Here is a 27,655-nt window from a genome sequence, read left to right on the forward strand (position 1 = left end):
TTATATTTTAGCGACCTTGGAAATATTTCGATCGATGCTGACTCGCGCGCGGGCATTTTATTATAGAATATATCCTCTCACGTGATAATGGGAATATTCTGATCGTCCGCCCTGACGACAGTAACATTATTGCCGTTCGAAATTATGTCAGATAAGTTATCTTAGCGTTAACTTAATATATATATATATGTTTTTTATATTATCTAATCTTTAAAATTGTTACATGTATATTAAAAAAAAAAGAATTTTTTTTAAATTTTCCGTGAGGGAAAGAGGTAATCGAATTTAAAGTTAGGGAAGAGCAGCGGGCTTGGTTCTCTTCTAAAGGTTTTGGCAATGGTTATCCTCGGTTTATTTATAGTTAAAAAGAAAGTTTGTGTAACGTTTTTGTTGATTTAAGGTGTGCCAAAAACTGAGATGTCAGTCAACGAATGTTTATTTATAAGATGTTCGATCATACGATCCGATCATCTATATATTACTTAAATTAAAAAAGAAAAAAAACGTATTAATAAAATGGTGTTCGTTATTAACTCGGAACGGTGTCCTGCGTTCGGTTATTTACACCGATATGACGAAAATTCGAACTCTCTGGCGAATTAAAATGCCGATCGATCGCGTTAGTTGTAAAATTGCTTTCAAAAATATTCGTTTTTAAATTGATTGGAAACGGATTTGTTAACTTTGTACAATTCGTTTGTTTACACCGGTGGTGACGACGGTTCAAATGCCACTTTCGCCGATTAATGTGTTATTAAAATTAAAAAAGAATTAGTTGCAAAAATTGGCACCGGTCGGCGTATCGGTCGGTTATTTACACCGGCGGCAAGTAAATGCGGCGAAAAGCGAAACTCCATTTAGTGCAATTAATCGTCGATCGGATAGTTTAAAAATGGAACTTTGGCTTATAAAAATAACTTGTTCGTAATGAACGATGGTCAAATCTTATGAATATGAACTAATAAATTCGACAAGTTCGACGGAATTGGTCTTTTTCCATCCAATCATCAATCAATTCATTAGAACCAGCGTTTTTATCAGTAATTATCTTCGCACGGGCTAGTAAACGGCCGAGGTGGGAGGAGTTACGTTCCTATGGCAACCCAGTGGGCGTGCCGAACACGTGACCGTCTCGTTCCCGGAATTTCTGACGGAGAGGTTAGGGCTCGGCGCGCGCGTGTCATGTGGCTCTCACGTCATCGGAGTTTCGTAACGCATGCGCCTTGCCGGTTACGTAACGTCGCTGTGTGACAATCACCTTGGATTGTGAGCGCGCCGTGACGTCATTTCCGGTGTCGTTTCAGAATTCGGCCCGTTCACATAATTCCGATATGAATGAATCGAATAAAGAAATAGTAATTCTATTAAAAGAAAAAGGAAGAAATAAATAAATAATTTAAAAATAAAACGAAATAAAATCTAATTCCATGCATGTATCAAATTTCGGAGATGTAATTAAAATTAAAAAATAAATAAATAAATAAATAATTTTATAATTATCTAAACTAATTATTTTTTGTAGGATGACCACGTATATATTTTAAAACACAAATTATTTTTTAAATGTGTTTTTTTAAATTTTACTTTTAATATAAAAATATTTGCACTAGACACACATTTCTTAATCTAAATTCATTTTTTTAAAAGTTTTTAAAGCATTTTATAAATTTATTTAATGAAATAATTATTATTAAATTATGACTAATTAAAATCATTTACAAATTTATTCATTTTCGTTATTCGCATAACTTTAATTTATATTTTATTTAATTTACCTTTATTTTAACGAATAAAAAAAATTTACCAAATTTATAATTTTATAAATTTAATAATAAATAAATTTACAAAACAGGAATAGAAATTACTCGATTTAAAAATATCTTATTATTCTGAAAAATTTTAAATTTCCTTCTCGACAGATGGCAGCAGCAAGCAATTATTTCATATATATAATATATATATATATATATATAATATAATATAATATGTATTATTCTGTAATTTTTTATATAAAACATCCTTTTAAGCTTATCGAATTCTCATGTCTCCAGCTTTCTTATATATATTTTAAAAATTTATCTTACGATTAAAACTTAGTTACTTTTATCAACTGATGTGATTCTTATCGATATAATTATATATAAAACATAAAGCTACATAATTATCGTAAAAATATTTTCCCTTGGAGAAGGCTTACGTATATAATAATGTATTTTTAGCGTTGCTTAAACAATGTTAAAATATGACAAGTTTTTGTGCAATTTGATTAACAAATTCTTAAAAATGGCGAAATGTATTTATTTAAAGACAAATCTGATATAAAAATGATTGAATTTACTTTCGGCCTCACCTTGAATCTTGTAAAAGAACATCCCGTTTTGTTAGAAATCATTGTTTTGTGTACCGTATACGGACACAGACACAATACAGTACACATAACACACGTACAATACACAAACGTTATGCACAATATACACACAGCACGCTGTATTGTGTATATATGGACACATTTTTTACACGTTACATATATGCAATAACGTGTAAAAGCTGTGTTCATCTGGTTATTTATTTACAGATTTTTCATCTTATGTGTAGAGGGTATATGATATATACAAAATACAAATCGATACGTTACTTTCAAAAAGAAAAATTTCGTTGGCCTCTACGGAATAAAATATTTTCTGGCGGCCTTTAAATTGTTTACATATCCTCCGATGGAGTGGCTTTTGTGACCTTGACTTCGTAGCTACTCTATTTGTAGCAATTGGCCCGTAGTCTCGGGTTGATGACCAATTATCCTACAAATAGGAGATGACGTCACAGTGATGAAATTTAATTTTCGAAAATTTGAAATGATTCGAAGCAAACTATTTGTGATAAGGCACTAAATTCGTTTCGAGTTATATATTTTGCCATGTTTATTTATCCATTTTAAATCTTTTTTTTTTTTCTCTCTCTCTCTCTCTCTCTCTCTCTCTAAATGTGTGTCTTTATTTATTGGATGCGTGATTATTTTTGAATCTATTTACAAAGCGAATAGGAATGTATTATATATAAATTTTACTTTAACTGACTTATATATAAAAATATGTTGGAGAAATTTCTGAGGTTTGCCATGTTGCAAAGCAGTCTTTTGTCTTAGAGCATACAATGGCCTCGTTTATAGCTTCAATGCTACCTCCTGTTGATATCTTACCAACTGTTTTTAAGCTTTTAAAAATAGAAAAGTCAAAAAGTAACTCATTTAGACTTTTGAGAAATAGAAAAAAGAAAAGGAGGAGGAAGGGATAAAAATTAGACTAAGGTTTCTTTTAAGTGGAATTCGAACCCTAGCTGTATTCGCAAACAGCGCTTACTACTCTCCTTTACAAAAATGGAAATTGATTTATTGACCTTATGGATGTTAATCCTCTTTCGTGTCAGTCTCAATAGAATTAATTAAAGTAAGATTCTTTCTATCCTCTTTTAGATTTTCAGAAAAATTATCTTTCTTATAATAAATTAATTTCGTGCTTCCATACGCCAAACAAGTTTTATAAAATTTCAGTAACACGGTTGCAAGATGTAAGTAGAAGAGAGCGAGAGGGAACGAGAAAAAAATAAACAAGCAATGGCGTCAACTTTCAGAAACATCCTGGTTTATAAATAATAATAATAAACAGCGAGATTAAGTTAACATGCCGTACGATGCTACTGTATAATCTTACTTTTTAGTTGTTTAATTTTTTCCTACTAAATGTTTTTTATTTATGCGTTTAATGCCATTGAGTAGGTGTGTGAGTACCAAAGAACTTGGCTCGAAAAAGTACACGAAACACGAAAGCGAATTTGTCCTATTTTTAGTTATAAAACGAAATAGTTTGTAATTAAAATACTTATGAAATATTTAAGCAAATTCATTAATTGAAATTTTTTATTTCTAGGCGCCATGACGAGAAAACGGTCCTTTCGAGGACGATAAAAGTGGGATGGATAATGCCAGGGAACCCTTGGCCCACCTCACCACATATACAAATATTAGCAGCTACGGTATGAAACCTGTGATGTTGTCAAGCTCATTACGTATAAGCGACGCTAATTCTGGTGGGGGTGCAGTGGCTGGACATGCCTCGCCTCCCGCCCTTTCTCCAAATCTACCAAGTATAGTGAAAATGGAACCTAGGCTACCTAGCCCGTGTCTCAACAATCTCGACCAAAATATCGGTAATGGTGGAAATGTTAGTACGGTCAGTAACGGAACAACGTTTTCTCCGAGCAAAAGACTGAGGCAAGAAGATGGAACATGGATTCCTTCACCGTCCCAAATGTCTATGGGATCGTTATCTCCACCTCCTATGGTTAATGGGCATTCTATGATGACCACTAATGGATTATCTCCCGTATCTATGGTCAGCAGCTACGATCCTTACAGCCCGAAAGGTAAAAACTAAAAATAAATCATCTTTCTCTTCGCCTTTAGTCGGTAAACCGCCGAAAGCCTTCCTCGTTTATTTGCGATAATTATCTTACTTAAATGCCATCGCAGAATTCTATTTTTAAAAGTCGTCTGACGCTACCGTGTTTACGCTAATTTTCAGACGGCATCCTTAGTCACGTGGGCCACAACTTAAAAACTTTTTTCCAAGTTCAAAAAGAAAAAAAGAAAGAAATCGTGTTTTAATGCTCCCCGATTTATCGGAGCGATCCATATTTTTTCAGGTTAGCAGTACACACACACACACACACACCTTTCATTACTACCCGAATGAAGACGAAAACAAGGTGGGGGCAAGTAAATTAATGATGTAAATATCGTTAGAGGGGTTCCCACGACGTTCCCGGACTCGCTATGGATCTCGTGGTCGGTCATTTTTTACACATGGTCGACTGTGCGTTCCGGTGTCGTCCGTTGTCCTCCTCATCGTGTCAAGGCCAACTCCGAGGTCACCGTCCGAGTCACGTGAGAGTGACGTCAGCGTTTCCCTTTTGTTTGACACGTTTCTTAAACAAATCGCTAAATATGTATCGGAAGGGTTACTGTAAACGAGGAATGGATGGAAGGAGCGTAATTAATTAGGACTAGACAAAATAGAGTCGAGACGAACGTTTCTTTACTGACATTTAATAATAATAATAATAATAAAAGATAAATATAGAAAAATGACGAGATTCTTCCAAGAAAATAACGTGCCATACGATGCATTCCAATCACGCGAAAATCGCAAGCAACAAATTTTTCCCATATTAGTCTGGTGTTGTTACTATTATTATTATTATTATTTCCCACATCCGAATCTTTGGATCACAATTTTAACGTTGGAAGAATAGCGGATTGCATAATTGCACCTTCATATTATTATCTGGACGGCTCCATCCTTTGTGCATCCTATTGTAAAAGCCTTCTTTCATTTAAAAAAAATAATAAAAGCGGATATATACCAGAACTGGTTTTGGCAAAAACCAGAATCTAAAAAAATAAAAGCAAAAAAATTATATATATTTTGCCCGCTATTTACATGGGAAACAAGTAAAAGAAATGGTGAAAGTGAAGAGTGTCGCTTTGTATACTTTCACTGTTTTAGAAACCTGATGGAACTCGAGCGTATTGCACAACACGAAAAGATCGTGGCGATGCTTTCTGATTTATTAACAGCCAATCATAGACGGCCAATGCACTCTTTCGCCTCCCCCATTTCTACTGTTAATATTATCGGCTTCTGGTGAGTTGTTCCCGAGCATGCGTTCTCAGAAATTAAACGTGTGTACCTATGATGTCACAACACACACATACATACATACATACACACGAAAGATGGCGAACTGGACGATTGCCAACCGATTGTAACCCGCGACTTTCTTTGTTTCTACTTGTAAATTTCTGGAATAAGAAATCCTTAGTTGACGAATTCGCAGTTATTTGCATTATTTTTCAAAATAGGAGACCGTACGCATCTTGTCAATAATGTGGCACTAGTCGGAGGAATGGTTTCGTCGAACGCGCGCTTGTACGGGTTGAACCGGGTTTCCGTCACATCTGCAGATTTTTTTTCGTAATTTTTATTTTTTGCTCTTCCTTCATCGAAAGTATATATAAGAAAACACTAAAAATAGATAGAGTCTTTCATCGCGCTAAACGGTCTGGAGAGCACTTTAAACCGGGAGGATTTTTCAGCAAACGATCGGTTCGGTTCGGTAGTCGATCACACGTGCTACCAGGTCACGCCCATCGGCTTCTCATTTGTTGACGGTGCCACTGCTATAGCAACGATACGGTGTGCACGTGTTGCTATAGCAACCTAACCGTCTGCTGACCTTTTCGGGCTGAAAATCGAATAAGTCTGTCTTCTATCGACAGAGGGAGCCACTCGGCGGTTTGGATGTCCATTCCGATTACATTCTGCTGTTTTCTCTCCATCCGAGCACCTACAGGGCGCTCCGTAATATCTGTCCCGCGTTACAGGCTACCGAGTACAGGCTGTGCGACACCATAACTAATAAGCCGTCCCCTGTGGGGGAGGACTCTGACAGCAGCCAAGGTATGTGTGGCTTTCCTCTGTCCTTTTCGAGAATAAAAAAAACAATACCCCTAAGCGAAAAACTAGTCGTCCTTTCGACAAACGCCCTATTTCTGACACCAGGGGGCGGCCGCGGTGTAGGATAACCTGTTGGCCAATCAGACGGAAGCACTACCGTAAGGTCGGATGCCGATCGTCTCGAATAATTAAGGGAATTGTCGTAACGTCGCACTCGTTCGCTAATAGGAAGGAGGAAAGGAGGTTTTAAAAAACACGTAACCCTTAATGCTGGCACAACTTCTACTTCTGCTTCTATTACTACTACTACTACTACTACTACTGTTGCTACTTTGACGGTATCGAGGCACAGCTGGAGCTTAAAGAGAAAAACTTGATGGCCAGTTTTGGTTAAGAGTTAAAAAAAAGAAAGAAAAACCGGTCGCCCTATGGAGTTTAGTTTTAAGTCTGAAGTTGCGACCGGTTAATTCGATCAGCCTTAGGGAGATCCGGCAAGTCGGCTGGGACTTAAAGCTGAAAGTAAAAATTATCCAAAAACCGGTTACGTTTGTTTTTTTTAATTTTTTCTCCCCCCTCCGCAACTGACCTTTGAACTCGGCATTCATAATTGGAAAACTGGAATAAAAATTCCATTAGACAGACATTACAGAAATGTACATTTTAGGATATTTTTTCTTTTTTTTTTCAAATGTTACTTCGTGGATAGGATTGAAGATTTATCGAATAAATCCGTTACTGTATGATAGATATCTGTAATTATTCCCTATACACTACCGCGCCGTATGCCGTCGGTAGCGCTAGAGGCTACCATGTGATCCCCGTGCCCGTTAAGGGGATGTTTTCGTCCCCTAACGAACCCCATTCCCAGTTTTGGGGCGCCGACGGGGGTATACGATCTCATCTTTCACAACAGTATCTCAATTGGTTTTCATTCATAATCACCTTGTGAGGTCTTCATAGCCGAAGGTTTGGGGCAGACAGGTGGCACTACACGCGCTGGAGGGGGAAAGGATAAATGGACGATTGCGGTGGATAGCGCGAGATTGTTTCTCGTACCACCGACGCATTCTAGGAATTACTGTCGCACTTTGACGGCACGCCCTTCAACCCGGATCCTTTGAAACTTTCCTCAAAACGCGGGTACGCATTTGAAGTTGTTGGAAGAAAACATAAGCCATGCGCAATTATCTTCGTCAAAAATTGTATCGACATTTACGACTGATTAACATTAAAAAAATCTATGCCAAGGTAAAAAGGTTCAGTGACCCCGTTGATCTCACCAACGAATTTCGACCAATGGCGAATGCGCAACGTGCGAAAGGCCAATAAGAAGACGCTGCACGAAGGGAAAAACAGCAAAGTGATCAAGTAATCAAGAACAGGTTTTTCCATGTCCACTTTTCCTAACAGTCTGGAGAAATTCTCTTCTGCGCTCCCCAGCTTCTTCCTCCTCGAACGATCCGAGCAACCTTGAACTTGTACAAAAGGTCATTGGTAGGGGAGCCCTTTTCCAGCACTTCCCATTGTCGGACGGTGTGATGTAATCGCGATTCTTTTAGAGGACGTCGATGGCCTTTTTATCGGTTGGGAGCAGAAATATTTGTTCCCGAAGAAATGCTTTGCTAAGTCGATTAATCTGAGCACATTCTGTATTTAAAATGTTTACAGATAAACGATTTACACTTATCACTTAGTGAACACTGAACCGTTTAGGTCGTTAGATAGGGCACTACCAACACGCGGAACCGTAACAATCTTTTATAGTTTTTTTTTCTGACCAGAACATGCGAAATTTTAACATTTTGCATTGGCTCAACGGGATGATCCGCCAAAATGCTACAACTCGACTTCGCAGGTGGATTTTTGCAATTTATAATTTCCCTCTTTCATTCGGTGCCATCGCTTTCCGCGAATGGCAGCTTTCGCGACAGCTGCGCGCAAAATTGAAACACTGAAAAAATGATAACGATATTTACAGGAAAACATTATGAAGTGGGGGAAAGTCGGAATTAGCACTCGCCCGTCGGTCCCGGTTAAAATTGCCTCTTCAAATGCCAATCGGCCACTAGAACACTTGTACGTTGTACACCTGACATTGCTTGCTTTTGCGGACCGGTTCTTCCCCCCCGCAGACAACTCGTGCGCGGTGTCACGTGACTCTGGTAGAAGTCGGGGTGAACGGAACCCGTGGGCCAAACCTACACTTTCACTTTTTGGATGGCTGCGACGAGTTCCGCACTAGCATGCGAATACACGGATAACTACCTACGATGGTTCGTGTTTTGCCATGTGCTTACGACGTCTGGAGATTTTGATGAGAATTTCTTCGTTGACCATGTCTGGGATTTTTGATTATATTCGAATGATATTGGAAAATTGTTGACATTCAACCTGGATCCCTTGGTATTGTTGTGGCTGAGTCAGACCCGTGCCGATAGGGTCGACAATACGCCCGATAAAAACAAGAAGAAAGCCACCAAAGTAGTTGCAACTTCGACCACACCATCCATGTCAACATCATCATCTCTTACTAGGAAAAGATCTTTGGGTGATGGCAGCTCTTCGGAAGTGTCTTCCAGTAACATAAGTCCCGAACGTACTCATCAAACTGTGAGTGGAATAAGTCCCGTGCCTAGTCTAACACCTTCAGATATAGGAGAAGTGGATTTGGATTTTTGGGAACTGGACATCAATAACGAATCATCCGTTGCTCATAGCTCTTCCTCAGGTATCCAGTTTTCCTTGTAAATTAATCTGTCAAGAATGTGTAAATTAGTGGTACCACTTTATTCGGAAAAATTCGGATGCTTAGTTATAATTTGCATTTACGATTGTTTTTACGTGGATGTCCATAATCAGTTAGTTGAATCAAAATTCGAGTTTGCTCGAAAAGCACCGCAACTGAAGCATGATTCTTCCTCTAAGGCTCATTATTATTTGTAATAAACAGGATATTCATCAATAGTTGCGATCCGAAAAAGGAACCATAGACGAAAAGAACTCATTTGTGCGTAGTTGTGCCCCACCCTAATGAATCATCTATCCTGAGATGATGCTAAAAAAAGCAAAAATATTATTCTCTTAAGTATAGTAAGGTTATAGACCTCTTTTGCAGGTGAGCAAACATGAAAGCCCAGCGACCTACTGGCTGACGTTATAGTTAGTGACGTGAAATTATTACTCAACCGGCGGAAAGCAAAATATAAATTTTGAAATTCCCTTGTAATCTCTGAACTTCCAACGATGGCCTTAATTACTCGATACTGCGTTAAATTTCTTTTTTGTTTGAAAAATAGCTGAACTTAATATTCGGTTTGGCACAATCTTTAGCAATCGAAGTGAAAATATCGTTTCATATTATATAATTATCTAAAGAAAAGTTTAGATAATCTGATAAACGATCTCAGAATCCATAATTGCGAGGAGATTGCATGACAGACAAACCCTTATTAATTTTTTTTCTTGTTTTTGTTACTCGAATGGAATGAACTCTAAATCTTTTTCCTAACTTTTGCGTGCTTATTATTTAATTAGAGAATCGCCTGGGATTTTTTGAATTAGTTTTATGGTTAATAGATGTAATAGGTTGCTCTAGTAATGAACTACTTACTTACGAATGAAGTCTATTGCACCACGCTAACTTTTATCATTATATGTTTTCTTGCTTTTTGAAATACACGATAGTTTCTTTTTTTTTTTTTAAATCTAACGCTGACATGCTTTATTAATATCGGGATTTGTGTTGCCATTGATAATTGTCTGTCGTGCCAGGTAGGTTCGTTAATTTTTTCTTGTTTAAAACAGAGTTTTTTCGAACAGCATATTCAAATTTCCCCTGCCGTTTTAACCTACCTAGTACATGACCTATTGAGCTGATTTAATGACCTTAAGAGTGATTTCGAGGAAGTTTTATTGCAAAATTTTGTTCGGAAATAAAAATTGACGAAACCACAACATATATTTGCGCCACCAATGACGTCAACATAAATAGAACACCTGCGGTTCTATGACCTGGACATTATGTACAATTGCCTCAAAAACCTGTTTTGTGTATACTTATGCATTTAGTCCCTTACTGATACTTTTTTTTACTTTCGTGACATTACTCGCTTTGTTTAGGTGACGATCGGGACGTACTAGGGGTTGTGAGCGATGCCCGTGTTTACAATTATCAATACAGTAACAGCGTGACAATAACTATGGGGATAGGCAAAAAAATTCCCCTCTAGATTTTTTTTATAACTCGTGCGAGAGTGCGGTAAATGACTCGGCGGCACGCCAACCCACTAACCTTGACAGGGGAGGGGGATACATTCCCTCGTTACCATGCAACCGATCATGGGATGATAGTAATCGAGCCAGCACGAGGTCACTGTCACCTGTTCCAGTGTTTACACATCCGGTCATTGTGTGACGGTGTGTGAACGACCCACGCACTAACATAACACAAGCGTCCATTTTTGTCCATCTCTAACTGGTTCCTGCAGAACGGGTCACGCTCACTTGATGGCCAGGGTCGTTGGCTGATCGCGTGGCAAATTTCCCACTGCACAGTCGCACTGTATGTCAGTGTTCCACTAGGATGATATGTTTCACGCATGCTCAGGTGCATAAAAATCCTTTTTTAATGAGGTATTTTATTTCTCGTCCCCTAACAATGTCAATGCAGTAGTTAACTCTTAATGAATCGATCGGTATGCCCGAGATCTTGGAAGAGATTAACCCATCCGAAACTCTTGACTGGAGGCAAAAAGAAAGAAAAAAAAACCAACACTCGAGTCGAAATTGAATAGATCTCTCGTATATTTTTTCAGCATACTTTGTATAAAAAACGAAGTTAAATTCGATTGTCATCCCGCAGCTATTTAAGCTATCTCGGTTTTAAGCGAGTTATTTTGATATTCGATATAATATGTCATTATGATGTCAGAATTTAACTGGGGATAAACTTCGTAGTTGTTGGTTGCGGCAGCATCTGTTATCGGGCCGCCCGCTTTCAAGGATAATGCAGAATTGTCTCTTTTGGCTCTCTTCCAACCATCCATCCAGGACATTTCAAGGTCGCTGTCCGATCATTTACGTGCTACACAAGAGGATGCAGTACATTTTACAACGCCCTCTGTAAGTTATGATAGAAAAATACTTTAAACCCGCTTTTTTGCTTTTAAGAATTCGCAATAGACCTCGACCTCTTTCTAAATTCCCATTAAAAGTAATCGTTTTTTAATCAAAAAAAAAGCTGAATAAATGAATCTATTTAAAGCTAAATCGAAATCTTTAGACATTCATATTTATAATGTATATAAATGGATATAATTACGCTATGTATACAGAACGTGTATGTGTATATATACTTCTTTGTGTATGTATCAGTATATGGACATAAACATACCTGTACGCAGATATTTTATACGGGCCTACATATAATATTTTTTAAAATATCGGCGATGGTTGTTTTTAATCAGAAACCCTGGAAATGTCACTGTATACGGCTTCTACGATTTAATATTACCATTCTGCTTTCATCTAAACATCAAAATATTTATAGAGGAAAGAATTTAAAATTTCCTCCATATTAAAAACTTGAAGTATATCAAAACCTCCACACTCGTTATTATTATTATTATTATATTACTCAATCTTTTCCTCTTTTTAAAGAAACAAAAGAACTAAACCTCAATTCCGTTTCATATAAAAATATACAGTATATGGCTTATATAACGCCATACACTGTATAATACGTGTGTATATATTAACTTTAAGATGGTTGCACGAAAACGAGAAGAATTAGTAATTAATGAATGAAAAACTTCATCGAGTAATTAGCCTTAAAAGGAAAGAAGCGCGTCGAGCGAATTAAAATCAATATGGCGACGGGATTGACGCAGCATATCTATAGATTAAAAAGAAATAATAATAATAATAATACTTCATCCGCATTACCTTAATCTTAAACATCCTGAATATCGAACGTTAAAATGTAATCGAATGTGGGAAATATTAAAGCATTATTATTTTTTCTTCTTTTTTTCGAAAGACGAACTTTTGGCGAATTTGACCTCGTTTTGCGCGGCGAAGACCAAACGATTATCCTCGTTACCAAGACAACCACTAAACTGACCTGATTCTTGTGCCGTAAGGGCGAATATTTCGGACGTCATTTTTCTTTTAACCAGTTGGGCGAATTATGTGCTATAAATCGAAATCGGATTATCGTCGCCCGAAAGAATAATTAAAATAATAATAATAATGTTACTGTCGTATATAATATTTATATAATTATATTATTAATAATAATAATAATAATAAAATATTCTTATGTAAACACGACAAAAATATATCAACCGATAAATAAAGAATTAAACTTTTATATATAAATAAGGTCAAAGTCCATTGATAAATATTACGTATTAGAAAAAACAAAATATGAAAAGAAATGAGTTTCGAAATCTTTTACGTCATTTTTATTTTCTTTTAGAAAAATTTCGCTTATTTTTTTTAATCAATATTGTAACATATTTATGTAGAAAATTGGAATTATTTACAATTAGCGAAAGTATGGAACGAAGAGCGGGGGAGAAGTTATCTTTTGTTATATCCGGCCGACGATGCATAACAAGCCAGTGTCTTTCACCCTGTACACGTAATGACAGGATCTTTTTTTTTATCGCCCAGTAACTTTTCCCGCTTTGCTAGCCTTCGTGCCCTCTACGCACCTGTGAAGGTCACCTGTAGCTCCGAGCCAGACATCGCGATGGTACGGAATGGCACCGATTCTTACCTTTTGACGAGATCCTGCTCCGCTGCACACGGTCTATACGCTTAAATTAACTAGAAGTTATGCTAAGTTAATATCGTTAATTATCGCTTTATTGATACGTAACTCCTAAAGTTCTGCATTAACTCATATTCTATGTCCGAAATCGGGTTTAATTGTGTAAAATGTACAGTACGTTGGCTTACGAAACGTGAACGTTTTTTCAAACCGTACTTCGGTTGTTGCGACGCGTTATATATAAATGTCTGAAGGTAAAAAGTCGGAATAATTATTCATTTCTTTAAAAAAAAATAAATTTGCATATTCTCACGGCACGTGACTTAAACTACTAAAACTCGTTCACTTTCTTCCTCCCTCGTGAGTTTCTTGCATTAATTTTTATTTCTTGGCACGGATATCTAAAAACACGAATCCTTTATGAAGTCTTTCAAGTAAATTGTTACTTTTATATATATTTATATGGAAGAAAATTGGAATTTCTAAATCTTTTAACTAAATCTAAAAAAAAAGATGGGCTTAAGAAACAATCGATTCGGGGCGTAGATTTAAAACATACTTCCACCATTTTTTTTGTTTTGTTTTCTTCCAATAAATTTTATGGGATCCATATGAACCGAGTTTCCGATTTATTGTTATTTTTTGAAGATTGTATTCGATTTTTTTATTTGCCACGGACAAAGTGAGATTACACGTTCGAAAGAGTGGTTTTTATCACGCGAATCGATGAGCCTAAATTTAAGCAAAAAAAGAAATAGGGATGAACCTGTATTTGTAACGACCCTCGCCTACTTCGCAGTACAGTAGCCTGGTTTATAATGCCATATTGTTTGTTTTGATGTCACCTGTAAAGAAGATACGTAGAGCGTATCATTTATGCCAGACAATGCCTACTGGCGAAGCGAAATATAAAAAACCAAAAAGGATTCGGATTAAGTATTTATAATTCAAACTAGTTATTAAGTTCTTGTTCTTTCTAAAGAAGGTTCTGTCGTCTTGCTACACTTTCGTTATGTTTGAATATACTCGAAACTATGGTTTTAAATTAAAGATGATAAATTTTGTTCCATTATTTCGTTAACTAATTAAGTGTTGCAGAGCTTAAATATCCTTTGAAACGGATAGGCGAGTGTTGATTCAATAGTATCATCCATCATATTTAACTATTTGTATGATCCACAGCAACATAAAAATAGTTTCAAATTTATTATTATTATTTTATCAATGTGTATTTCCCCAAATGTCGTTGATTTATCATTCCGATCTTCCATGTTTCTTTGGAAAAGTAGGCAGGTGAAGGTCCTTTCTAATATCTTCTTATTTCTTAGATCCAATTATTATAGATTAAAATTATGCGATGCGTAATTTTAATGAATATTTGCATTGAATATTATGCGATGTAGGTATGATTTTTGAAAATATAATTCAAGATTGTTGCATTATCAAATAGAGTAAAGAATGGATAAAAGAAATGCATGGATGCACGATACGGTCGTTCTACCCAAATATTTCTAGTTTATCATCCTATCACCCGTGGTTTTTCGGGAAAATGAGAGGTTCTTTCTGATAAATTTTTTTATCATCCGCTGTTTGTATAGTTGTAATTCTAATTTATGCTAAGTTTGAAAATATTGAATACTATACCGTACATCTATGAGTTTTTAAACATAATTCAAGACTATTGCACCATCAAATAGAGCAAAGAATGGATGAAAGAAATGAATGGATAGGTGTATTTTAATGGCAGAGTATTTTTCCAGTTATATTGATTTATAGGATAACGAATACATTCTTTTTTCATTTCTATGAAACAAATCGTTTATGATTGAAGTACCTATTATATATATATACACAGTATATATTTACAGTTCTAAGAAAATACTTGATTTTATTTCTCTCCGTAACTATGATAGATTTTAAATTAATGGTAATTTACGGCAGCGTTATAATGGCGAAATGCTTAAAAAATTAATTTTAAATAATCGATTATGTATTCTAATTTACACAATATCGGGGATATTTACGAAACAGGATGTAACGTATAACATAACACGCACGCGTCAGTGACCGAATTATTTTATTATTTTAAAGTTAAAATCCGGTGGATGTAATTTAACCAAAAATATACGTACTGTACATATAATAAAAATGATTGATTTGGTCACAAAATTATTAAATATCTAAAAAAAATAACTAAATTTTGTTATGATCGAAGCGAAGAGAGCGAAGAAAGAGAGAATAAATCGATTTATTCAAAAATGTATTTTTTTGTATGTTTGGCCTTGTGACCTATATTTCACGCCGTGTTAGGTTCATTTTGAGTGTATGTGTAATAAAAGTGAAGTGGCGCTCGTTGCGTTAGAAAATGTCCTTAATCGATTAAATCACATTCAACACATAAACGATTAATTCAAATGATCTTTAATTAACTTCGAATGTATCATTTTAACAATTATTTTTTACATAAAACATAAAATATATCGATTAAATTGTTAAATAAATAAATTATTAATTACATTAATTGTTAACGCTGCTTCCATCTTCGAAGAAGATATGTAAAATATTCTAAATTCATTAAAATTCGTTTTATTTATTTATCTTTTTTTTTATTTATTTAAAACAGAAATAATTTTGGCGTTTTAAAAAATAAAATGAAAGCGGATGTAAAAATAATTTATTTTTCAAGAACGTTCGCTTCGCTACATGCAATTTAATTAATGCGTGATAAAAATCTACATTATCGGAGCTAAATAAAAACACTTTCTTCGTATAGTTTGCGTACAGAATTACAAATTCGAAAATACCACCCATCAATTCGTTGACAGTTGTGTGGTGTGTGTGTGTGTGTCTATCGTGTTTTGCCCTTGACTTGTCTGCGTCACATAATTCCTTCCCCTCCCCTCTCTATTAAACAAAACATCTCCCCATTGCTACATTTTCACTTATAAGTACAGGGCATAATTTATATATAATCCTCATCCAAATTAATTAATCATTTATATATATATATGTATATATAACGACTCATAAACCAACAAAAGTAAATATTTAGTGAGAGTTAGGCACTTGTTTAGTAATGTATTTTATTTTATTTGTTAATTAATAGCTTTTCGGATTGTTTATATTCGAATGTATCCAAGTAGCCCTCACCCCTATTTCATAACATGGGCATAGCCTATCCAATCATCACCCCACCCTAATATACCCTACACACAAACCTGTTGCATGACCAGTTGTGCAAATTGCAGGACTCGCTGTTTGAAAGGCATTTCACCCTCGGGCCAAGTAATTCTGTTTGCATGGTTGAAGTTTTGTACTTGTCTCAGTTAACTTTCGTAGAATCTTTTTCGCAATAAGGTTATTGACTACTGTTGCCAGTGGTTAGAGAAATCTTCCAACTTTTCCCATGTATTTTCAAGAATTAATAATAAATATAATGCACTAAACACGTGAAAACCGCGCCTTTTTTAATGTATATTTTTAAAGTATAATTATATCTTACGCTTGAAAATTCTTACGTAATTTTAAAGCTAAAATTACAAATGGATGCTTTTAGAAAAGAAAGAAAAAAAAAATACTACAACTCTAGATGAGTCATAAAGGGGGAATTATTAAGATTATTTTTAGTCGAGTTCTCACAGTTTTTCTAGTAGCACTAACCGAAACCTCTTACAGCAAACAAAAGTCCTGTAATAATTTCCTTTGTTGGTGTTCTACTGGTTTCTAGGACAGTGTCCTAGAAAGCCAGATCTTAATCCTATGTCGGTTACGTTTGAAATACTGTTGTACCCACATGTGACATAATTAAGCAGGTAAAAGTATCTGACCAAGCAGCAGCCATTAGTCCAGACGTAACCAGATGGCTTAGGAGTATTTCAAAACCGATTCAAACTTCTCTCGCTTCTAAAGCTAAAAAGAGAGCTATAAAAATCTAAAAACATGACTATCTGGGGTAAATTATATATATATTTTTTTTATATAATTTTTTCGTATATTTGTGTGGGAGTTTTATGTGTTTGTCTCATTGATTTTAGGTAAGGAAGATATGAGTCCTCCCAGTAGCGGTATAAATGGATGTTATGGAGTGGATAGTTTTGAAGCAAAGAAGAAAAAAGGTCCAACACCGAGGCAGCAAGAAGAGTTATGTTTAGTCTGTGGGGACAGAGCATCGGGGTATCATTATAATGCTTTGACGTGCGAAGGATGTAAAGGTAAGTGGAATCTTTATTATTATTTTTTCTTTGTAATAAGTTTATTCTGTAAATATCCGAGTAAGGGCATCGCTTAACGGATCAAATTCTCCTCTTTACTGTTACGGATGTTTTTTCCTTCATTTTTTTAGACATCTTTGTAATTTAATACCGATTTTTCTGTTCTATATTCGGGAATTTTTTGCCAAAAAATAGACTCGCGTAGGTTGTTACGAAATTGTAAGGACTTTAGTCCTACATTTAAGAAACTTAAATCCACATTTTCTGTGATTTTAACCATTTTACTGTGTTAAACTTTAAGGGTTTTCGGTCTAGAAAGCATCTTATACTGTACATAGATTTTAATACGACTTTTTATTTCAAAATCACTTTTTTTAAACTTAATTTACTTAAAAAACAATTTTTTGCTAGTTTTTTAATCATAGAAATTCCTGTTTATTTGCTTAAGATTACTGGCCTTAAGTATTCATTATGTGTTATATTTTTAGGCGTTTAGAGGTCTGCTTGATTTTTTATTTGAACAAATAATCACTCCGACGAAAGAAAAATGAACAAACAAACGATAAGTTTATTGAAAGAATATTTAAATAATTGAAAAGTTTATCAATATAAATGTATATAGGAGGAAGACCATAGCGAACCTCCAACCTATTTGTCGGATATAAGCTATTTACTCAATGATAAAGTGTCGACTTTTAACGCCATTTAACGATTGATACACGAATAAATCAAACGCGAACAGATTATTACACGATTAAATAAGGAGTAAATTAAACGTAGAATTCGTCATTAAAATTAATAAAACGTTTATTAAGTTACAGTTAACAAAAATAAAGATTTAAATGACGGTTCCTTGCCGCAAAATAGTATTGTATTAGATTTTACGCGAGAGTCGTCGCATGTGAAATGACTGCGAGATTCCTTGGAGACGAAAAAATAAAATATATAAAAGTAAAGTTTTTGGTGATCAAAATGTCGGACGTTATAGTCTGGTTTTCGTATGTGACTAGACTTATTTCGCTTCTCAGACGCTTTCGAATCAATCGTCGATGCCATATTTTATATCGTTGGCTTCGGGTTGATTGATGTTTTAATCGGTTTAATAAACAGTTTTTTAAGTGGATTTTTTATAGAAAACTTAGAATTTGAATCGAATTTTTTCGAATTTGTTAAAATTAAATACTTTTGAATTTAATATTATTAAAAAAAATGATAAAAATACAAAAACTCTATTAATTGTTCTACGCGTTAGCGAGTTGGGTTAATGTAACCCTTGGTGCCAAGATGGCGGCTCGTCTCTGATTCCAGCAAGGAAACAGTGGGACGCAGGTTCTAACCTAACCTAACCTATTCTAATGAATTACCATAATTATTACCAACAAAATTATTCGAATAGGTTAGGTTAGAACGTGCGTCCCACTGTTTCCTTGCTGGAATCAGAGACGAGCCACCATCTTGGCACCAGAGGTTACATTAACCATGAGTTGTAAGGATGCGACTTTTCTAAAATGCCAAATTATTATATTCCAACTTTGAATTTTTTTTTTTGGTCCAAAGTCCAAATTTTGAGTCATAGCCCACATTTTTCTATCTTGAAATATGTTTGATCTCAGATGAATATTTAATGATTAGTATAATAGATACAAGAAGACTGGACGAAAATTTCCTTTAGTTTAATAAATGTAATAAATATTTAAAAAGTTTCAATTCGTCTCATTAAAGCTTATATTGATGAATCTATGATTTTTATTTTGCATATCGATTATTTAAATTCGGTTTTATATAGAAAAATAAATCGCTTTAGGTATTAATATGAACTGTAGAATCGCGTGACGTTTATTACAATTTTTTCTTTTTTTTGGGGGGGGTTCTTTGGCTTTAGGAACAAAAATTGCTTTACCCCAAATTGTTTTTTCTTCTTCTTTCATTCAAAATTGACAGTTTTAGCGATCTGGGATGGAAGATTCTGTAATTTGTTCTTTGTAGGTTTGTTTTTTAATTAATATTTTACCTCTATGACTTATATAATGAATCAAACTGCTGAAGTTTGACCATAGATTTTTGGTTAATGTTACCTATGGTTCCAAGATGGCGGCTCGTCTGATTCCAGCAAGTAACAGTGGGGGCGAACATTTTAACCTAACCTAACCTATTCTAATAATTTTGTTGGTAATAATTATGGTAATTTATTAGAATAGGTTAGGTTAGGTTAGAACTTGAGTCCCCACTGTTTCCCTTCTATTTGCTGGAATCAGAGACGAGCCGCCATCTTGGAACCATAGGTAACATTAACCAAATGTTTTATTTTAATCCGATAATTTTTTCAAATCTTTATTTATATTTAAAAAATAATTAAATAAACTTATTAATATATTCCTAATTAATTCCTATCAAAATTGAAGATTTTTCTTATGATTTTCAATCAATTTGTTCAAGCGTGGCTTTCGTAAGAAGTTGCTTAGATTGGTGTTATCCTTAGTTTTTATCTGTAATTGGTTAACCTAATCTTCTATATTGTTAAATGGCATAGAGAGCTCTAATATAAACCATTCACGAAACCATTTCTCGTGATAATAGACGTATCTTACTACTAGTTTGCCCGATTTCTGTAGTGTTTTTTAAGTCAAAGACGGTTCTGTATAAGGACACGATAAGCTTTTTGTCGTGTGAAAAAATTTGCCACGTATAAAAGTTTTTAATCGTTAAAAACGACTTTGTCGGTACTTTGTACGGTACGTTTACATTTGATAGATATCTCGAATATTAAAATTTTTACGATTTACGATATATTATTTATTGCATTTGCGAATAGGGAAACAATACGGACAAAGGGTTACTATACGCGGGACTCGATTTCTCCGCGCCTCTCTGTCTTAAGCAAAATTGAAGATGCCGGAGAGAGATTTGACTTTTGCATCACATATTGCCAGAACTTAATTTGTGGTTTTTCTCTATTTTGTGTCCATTAGTTGCTCTGTAGAGGGAGTGATTTTGAAATTCCTATTATATTTATTCAAACTAAATTTGCTTAGACTAGATTAGATTAGACTAAAAGCTTGAATACACTTGGATTCGGAATACATATTTGACAAATAGTTACCGAATACCGATAGATATGACGAGACTCGAAAGAAAATTTTCTCTAGTTTAACAAATGCAAAAAGTATAAACTTTAATGAGACGAATTAAAACTTTTTAATTTTAATTTGTTTCGTTAAAGTTTGCATTGATGAATTTATACTTATATATTTAACATATTGACATATGTATATCTGTCCAACCCGGTAAAGAAAACTTTAGATTTTATTAGGAAAGTTGGAGTTTATTTTTTATACGTGAAAATTTTAAATAATTAAAATTAATGTAATGATTTAGTTTTTGAATTCTTTGCATTAAAACAAAAGTCTTGTCAAATATTGAAATTGTTTAGAAGCATTTAATCTGCCAAATTGAATACTGTAAACTTTGTAAATAATTTAATAGTCCTATCAGTTTATATCAGAGCTTCCTTTCAAAGAGGCTACTTGTTGACAAACAAAGTAAAGTCTTGATAAATATCCCATTTAACAAAAGCAAACTTTTCAATTCTTTTGATCCTAATTAATTTACTTAATAAAATAGCTTATTTATTAAGTAAACAATTCTAAATTCTGATAATTCAGCAAATTAATTTTGCAGAATTTCTCATATATATATTATATATATATATATATATAAATATCCCAAAATTTTTGCTTTAGTTATTTTTAATGACAAATGCATTTCTGTTAATTCATATTTAGAATTGTAAATTTAATATTGAAGCTATTTTTTAAGTAAATTAATTAGGATCAAAAGAATTGAGAAGTTTGCTTTTGTTAAATGGAATATTTGCCAAGAATTTATTATATGAAATATTGATATAACTTTATATTATTTTGTAACATACACTAGTTGAGACATACATATCCAGTTTATATGTTTAATTTATATTTTAATTAATAATTTATTTAAATATTTTTGTTTCTGGTAACAAGGCAAAGCCTTTATTACTTCACTAAATAAATAAATTCATGCGCAGTTTCTTTAGCGTTGTCATTTAAAACTGATAAAACTTAAATATTTAAAATTAAGTGCATGTTTAATCATTTAGACACTTTCTTGGGAATCTGTGCTGTTTTTGTTTAAATTATTTTCTAATTAGTTTATTTATTTAAATCTGGTCTGGTGATTCTATTCATTGAATTTTACTAACAACTTACAACAGAACAACCTTAATAAAATTAATGACATTTGAGTTGTCCCATTGAATAAATTATCAATATTTTAAATTAAAAAATAAATAATTAATGCTTTTAGATTTTTTTCTAACTCATAATTTTGAGATTACAAAGTAGGGAAAAAAGTATATAAATTTCTGTTATCCAATTTCCTCTAGTGTCAATTAAGAACAGTATAAAAACAATTAATATTAAGAACAGGATATGTCTTCAAGATAATTGACAGTTCCCAGTATTTTTAAATGATAATCATTTTACTTTGTTGTTAACATAAATTTTTTAATAAAATGAAGTTAAGAAAGTTAAAATTCGGAATAAATTATCATTCGACGATACTCATTAACAAGAATTTGTTGTTTGTTGATTGAAAATTTTTCTATTAGTCAAAAATTGTGTTGCTGAAGAATAATAATTGTTGTTATAACTGCTTCTTATATTAGTCTGATATTACATTGATTATTACTAACTGTTGCTGTTATCTAATATATTACCATGATTAATATTAATACCTGTTACTAATTCACATACTATTGCTGTGACTGTTACTAAATGTTGTTATATCTGCTATTAATACTACCATATTGCTATAAAATGCCATTCAATATAATTTTTAATGTTGTTTGAATTCAATTGCTGACACAGATAGAAGTGCTGATTTATCTCATGTTCTAAATAAGTTTATTAACTTAATTTGTATTAATGCTAGTAATCAATATTGTATTATCAAATATAGTAATCATTTCTATAAACTAAATAGAAAAAAGAAAGATTCTCAATTATCTCATCATTTTATCTTCTGTTACTTAGACTACAGCTATACTTTCTCTATTAATTTCTGTAATTAGCAAGAATTTTAAAGTATCACTAGTTTTTATCATTTTTCAGACAATATAGAATCAATAACACTGTCTTTCTCATCATTCCTTATATTAATTATCCATCTATGGAAAATTTTTTACCATCTATTGAAAGGATGAAAACTTTAATTATCTTAGCGAGATGAATGTGAGAAAATTTAAATAATGATCCTTTCATACATGCAATTTAGTACATAATTCATAAAAAATTTGAAACGGAAAAAATTAGTATAGGCCTAAATAATTTAAAATGTACAATTTTATTGTTTTTCTCATTATTTATGCAGAACACCGAATTTAAAATCAGATAAAACTGAGTTGAAAGAGGACAAAAAATAATAATTGAGGTTATCGAATAGTTAAATACTTTTAATATTTGAATTATTTTGTATTTATGTTTATTTTCATGTAGCAAAATAATAAAATTTAAATTTTGGAAATTAAAATGCATACCAGTCTTTTTTTTTTTTGCATTGGATAATTTTCTCTTCAGAAAATTATGATTAATGTAACAGGCAGTGACAATGCTCATTGTTATTTTGTAATGGAATGTCTTGCTTTCTTTACCTCAGGGTAGCCTACATTTTTAGGCAGTGGACCAAATTAGATAAATTTTGGAGGACTTAAACATTCTGGAGGATAGGAACAAGTTAACAATGGCTCATTGTATCAATATTAGTGCTTTTAAGCCATTGGCATAACTAAATTTGGCATTTAATTAAAATTAATTGAAAATTCTCTATATAAGTTGATAAAATTGTATATTTAGTTGGTTACAGAATCCAGAATATAAGTAAATTTTAACATATAAAATAATGATAATGCAAATTATGTTAAATTCTTTTGCCTTCATTTAATAGTTGAACATTCTTATTTATCCACAAATCAGTGTTTTTATATAAAGTTATTTTTCTTACTTTGTAAAACTGAAAAAATTGAACTTTTTAATTAAATATTTTTATATTACCTATTCATTTCTACATAATAGTAATTGTTTTGATCTTTTATATTTGAATTGCTTTATAAAAATTAAAAATAAAATGGCTGACTATTAAAAGTGATTGAGAAGTTAACATTAATTGAATCTTGAAATACTTGAGAATGTTGTAAATATGTATTAGCCTTACTTTACCATTTTTAATGCAAACATTGATATTGCTCAGGAATGGTTGAAACCTTCTGAGTATTGTAACCAAGGTTGAATTTACATGTAAGCTAAATGAGCTAAACTTAAGGTTTTACACTTATTTGATAGAGGAGAATGGTCTCTTATCTATTACAGCTTAGGGCCATAATAAGTTTAAACTGGCCTTTATTGTGATATATATTTATTTTGTAATCGAATGTCCATTACAAAATAATATTGATATATATCAAAAATTTATAATTTATTCATTTCGGTTAATGTTACCTTAGGTAGCCAAGATGGCGGCTCGTCTCTAATTCCAGCAAAGAAACAGTGGGACGCACGTTCTAACCTAACCTAACCTATTCTAATAAATTATTATAATAGGTTAGGTTAGGTTAGAACGTGCGTCCCACTGTTTCTTTGCTGGAATTAGAGACGAGCCGCCATCTTGGCTACCTAAGGTAACATTAACCTTAATTTCAATCAAGATTTGCATTCTGAAGCTTATTCTTGAATATCAGTTTATAGAAATTGTTTCATTTGAATTCAATGAGCTTATATCTTTGCTGTATTGTAAATTCTTCATAAAAAACTGTTGGTTGAATATCTGACAGACAATAATAATTAATTAATCTCTGATGGATCTTTGGAAAGTGAAACAGAATAATCATAAAGATCAGATCTATATTTTGCTGCAGGAAATTTTGAATTAAATTTGAAATAAATACAAAAGATAAATATTTAAAAAATAGCAGACTTTATTTTATTCTAAGGCATGAAGTGAAACATTACAGTTTCACTTCAATATTTAGAACTTTAAAATATGACAATACTCTAAGAGCCATAAACCTTGAATAAAATATTAGAAATTATAAGTTTTATAATCTTAATTTTTCTTTATTTATTAATTTTCAACATTTTAAAATAAATATATAAATTAGGTTTATAAATTAACCATTTAAATTAATTTTACAAGATCTAATTGTTACTTGTGAAATAAGATCATTGACATGGCTACATAATTAAACTGGTGAATTGTAATATATTACAAGCATAACATTAAGGTCATTAAGAAATGCAAGATAGCTTCCAATAATTAATTAATGAGATATTTTAAGGGTTATAAATAAAAATATATGGTTGTATTGACCATCCAATGCTTTATTTATTGATTTTGTATATGAAATTACTACACATTTCAGCTTGATAAAAATCCGGCAGATCCGTACTACATATTTTAGTTATTACATAAGACAAAACTCTTCTAAAGAGAATTTAGTGATTAGTTTAACTGTCCAAAAGAATTCTTGTCATTTTAAAAATTTTATGCACTCGTACATCAAAAAAACACAATGGAAAAATGACAGGATACAAACATAAAATCAATAAACAATTTACAGAATTTATTACAGCTTGAGTTGAATAGAAATCTTAAAATTTTATTTAAATGCTAGAATAAATAATATTTAAGTATTTCTTTGTTAAAAGCAATTATTTTGGGAAATACTAGTGATTTCAGAAATGGAATTTGCCACTTTTTCTACCTATGAGATGGGATAAAAGTCAGCCATTGTAAAGACTAAAATGCTGTCTTACTCAAATACTTTATCACTTAACAAAATTAGTTAATGATTCATATCCACAAGTGTATTTCGAATATATAATAAGAAACTTGTACCACTTCGTATATAGAATGCTTCTTGAAGAATTGTACATTATTATGATGGTATGACAATTACAAATTTGTTAAACAGATCAAGTAACTCACGTATGTTATCTAAAATTACTTTGGCAATTTTTTTTACACTGTAACTAATAAAAGTCATTTACTAATTAAAATGCATTTGCTTTTTCTCGGGTCCATGATTGCAAATTTTGAAAAAGAACTGTGTACTACACTGTGTATAGTGTCTTGTATTTTTATGCACTATGTGAACGTAGTGTAAAATAAAGTCAGGAGAATTATTCTAAACAGATATAAATCTCTGGAGTTATTTTTAGTTCATTAACGTGTTTGCTAAGGTGTCTGGGTACTGAAAATTTTGAATTCGTTACTATAAACCAGAATTTAATATGTATTAATTACGATAAATACAGAATTTTTATTATATATTTTACATCATTGTCACTTACTGCATAATCATAATTAAGCAACTTCATTATGTATAAAAACAAATGAATTATTATTTGAATTTTAATTCAAAAGTAACAACTGGTTTTTTCATTTCCTACGAAGATTAATACAGAAATATTTTGAAGTCTTCTACATGTCCATTCCAACTGTTGGAAGATAGTCGGCTCTGTCTTGGATTTTTAAAACTTTTACTTTTCCAAAGATTAATTACTTTTTTAAATTCTTTTTGAGAGAAACTGTAAAACTTGTTCTACCGAGGGACAAATAACTAGTTAATTTTGGCATATTTTTAGTGTCTAACAATGTGGAAAATAATTCCTGGAGGTATAAAGAGATGTCAGAATTGGAAATAATCATAGCAATCTAAGTGTTGTTAAAGTTTTTCTTTTGTTTTTTGTCACTAAGTTTGAAGTCATAAAACTGATACATGATAGAGCAGCTGTTTATCCCTCGATTAAAAAAAGAAAATTTGAAATTTTCTACAAGCAAAATTTATAGGTTTGAATCTCTTAAAAAGGTTAGATTTAGCATCAATAAATAAAAATTATTTTAATATTGATGAAGTCTGATGTCTAGAAAAGAAAAGCGAAGTAACGTGGAGAGGTCTGTTAAGCGTAGAATAAAATTATTGAATGCACAAACCGTTATCCCAATATTTATTACACTGATCATGGCATTCAGATATTCTTGTCATAAATAAGTTTATTAATGAATATTGCATCTATAATCATAGTTTTAGGTAAATAATATCTTATTGAATCTCATTTAAGAAGATTAAGTAGACATTGTTTTGGATCTGTGAAGAAAAACTCATTAGGAATCAATTTAACAAAGAGTGTGCAGATACTTCTGATAGGAAGAGAAAGATTTAAGATGATGTAATTCAAGATAAGATGATATAGATTTTTATTAGGTTTTTCTAAATTGGCAAATATTGCATTGTTAGCAGTGATAGATTATTACACAGGTGCGTAAAGTATCCATCCGGTAGTCTTGCATAGGCCTTAAAACTCAAAAAGTCATAACTGCAACATTCAGTGTTACATTTTCATCATTATGATTTAATTTTTCAATTTTTACTAATGCTTTAAATAGCAGTCTTAAAGTTTATTTGCACCCAAGGCCTTCCGGTACTCTAATAAACAACAAATATATGATCTTTATGATTTAGAAGAAAATTAATATAAAGTTACATCTCAATTACAGAAGAATATATTAACAAAAGTTTAAAAATAAATTAAATATTGATGTAATATTTCGGTGGTAACATAAATATGCATATCGGTAAATTATAATTAATAATTATATTTGATAATCGTAATTACTCTGTGTAATTAGTATGTATTTTTAATGTTAATTAAGTACTATGTAAGTAACAATAAATCAAGCATTTTCACTACATTGTATCTAAATCATTATCTTATCTTTTCAAAAAGCAATTTTGTATCAAATAATTATTAGATTAATAGAAGAGCCTGTGCATTGAAATTATTCCAATTTTTTTTATATACTCGCATAGATAATAGTAAATGAGATATACATACGAGCGATTCCGTCATTGTAATTGTACGGACATATTTAATTATACAATGGTAAAACACTTGTTAGCCGAAACTATATAATTCCGAAGTGGGAGTTGATTTGAATGATTGCTTAAAAGGATCTTTTGCTGCCTTAAGAATATAGTTTTAAATTGGCATAATTATCTGTGAAAAATTATATTTTGTGGATAGTTTTGGAAAGGGCATTGTTCATTGTGCTTTCATCTATATTGACAC

The 27,655-nt window shown here is 32.3% G+C and overlaps 1 protein-coding gene across 2 annotated transcripts in view; it reads left to right on the top strand.

Moving 5' to 3' along the window:
• EcR (Ecdysone receptor) overlaps nt 1-27,655 on the top strand; it is a 55,959-nt gene that overhangs the window by 11,703 nt on the left and 16,601 nt on the right. The window contains exons 2-3 of one of the 2 annotated variants that reach the window (XM_067269291.1): nt 3,924-4,419; nt 17,322-17,498. In XM_067269291.1, the coding sequence (XP_067125392.1) occupies nt 3,969-4,419; nt 17,322-17,498 (628 nt within the window). In that variant the 5' untranslated portion in view covers nt 3,924-3,968. Of the gene's footprint in view, nt 1-3,923; nt 4,420-16,857; nt 17,240-17,321; nt 17,499-27,655 lie in introns of those variants that run through there. The other variant, XM_067269292.1, reaches the window with a different exon arrangement.

The sequence above is a fragment of the Centruroides vittatus genome, unplaced genomic scaffold, assembly GCF_030686945.1.
Source record: "Centruroides vittatus isolate TY-2023 unplaced genomic scaffold, ASM3068694v2 contig_349, whole genome shotgun sequence".
Lineage (NCBI taxonomy): Eukaryota > Metazoa > Arthropoda > Arachnida > Scorpiones > Buthidae > Centruroides > Centruroides vittatus.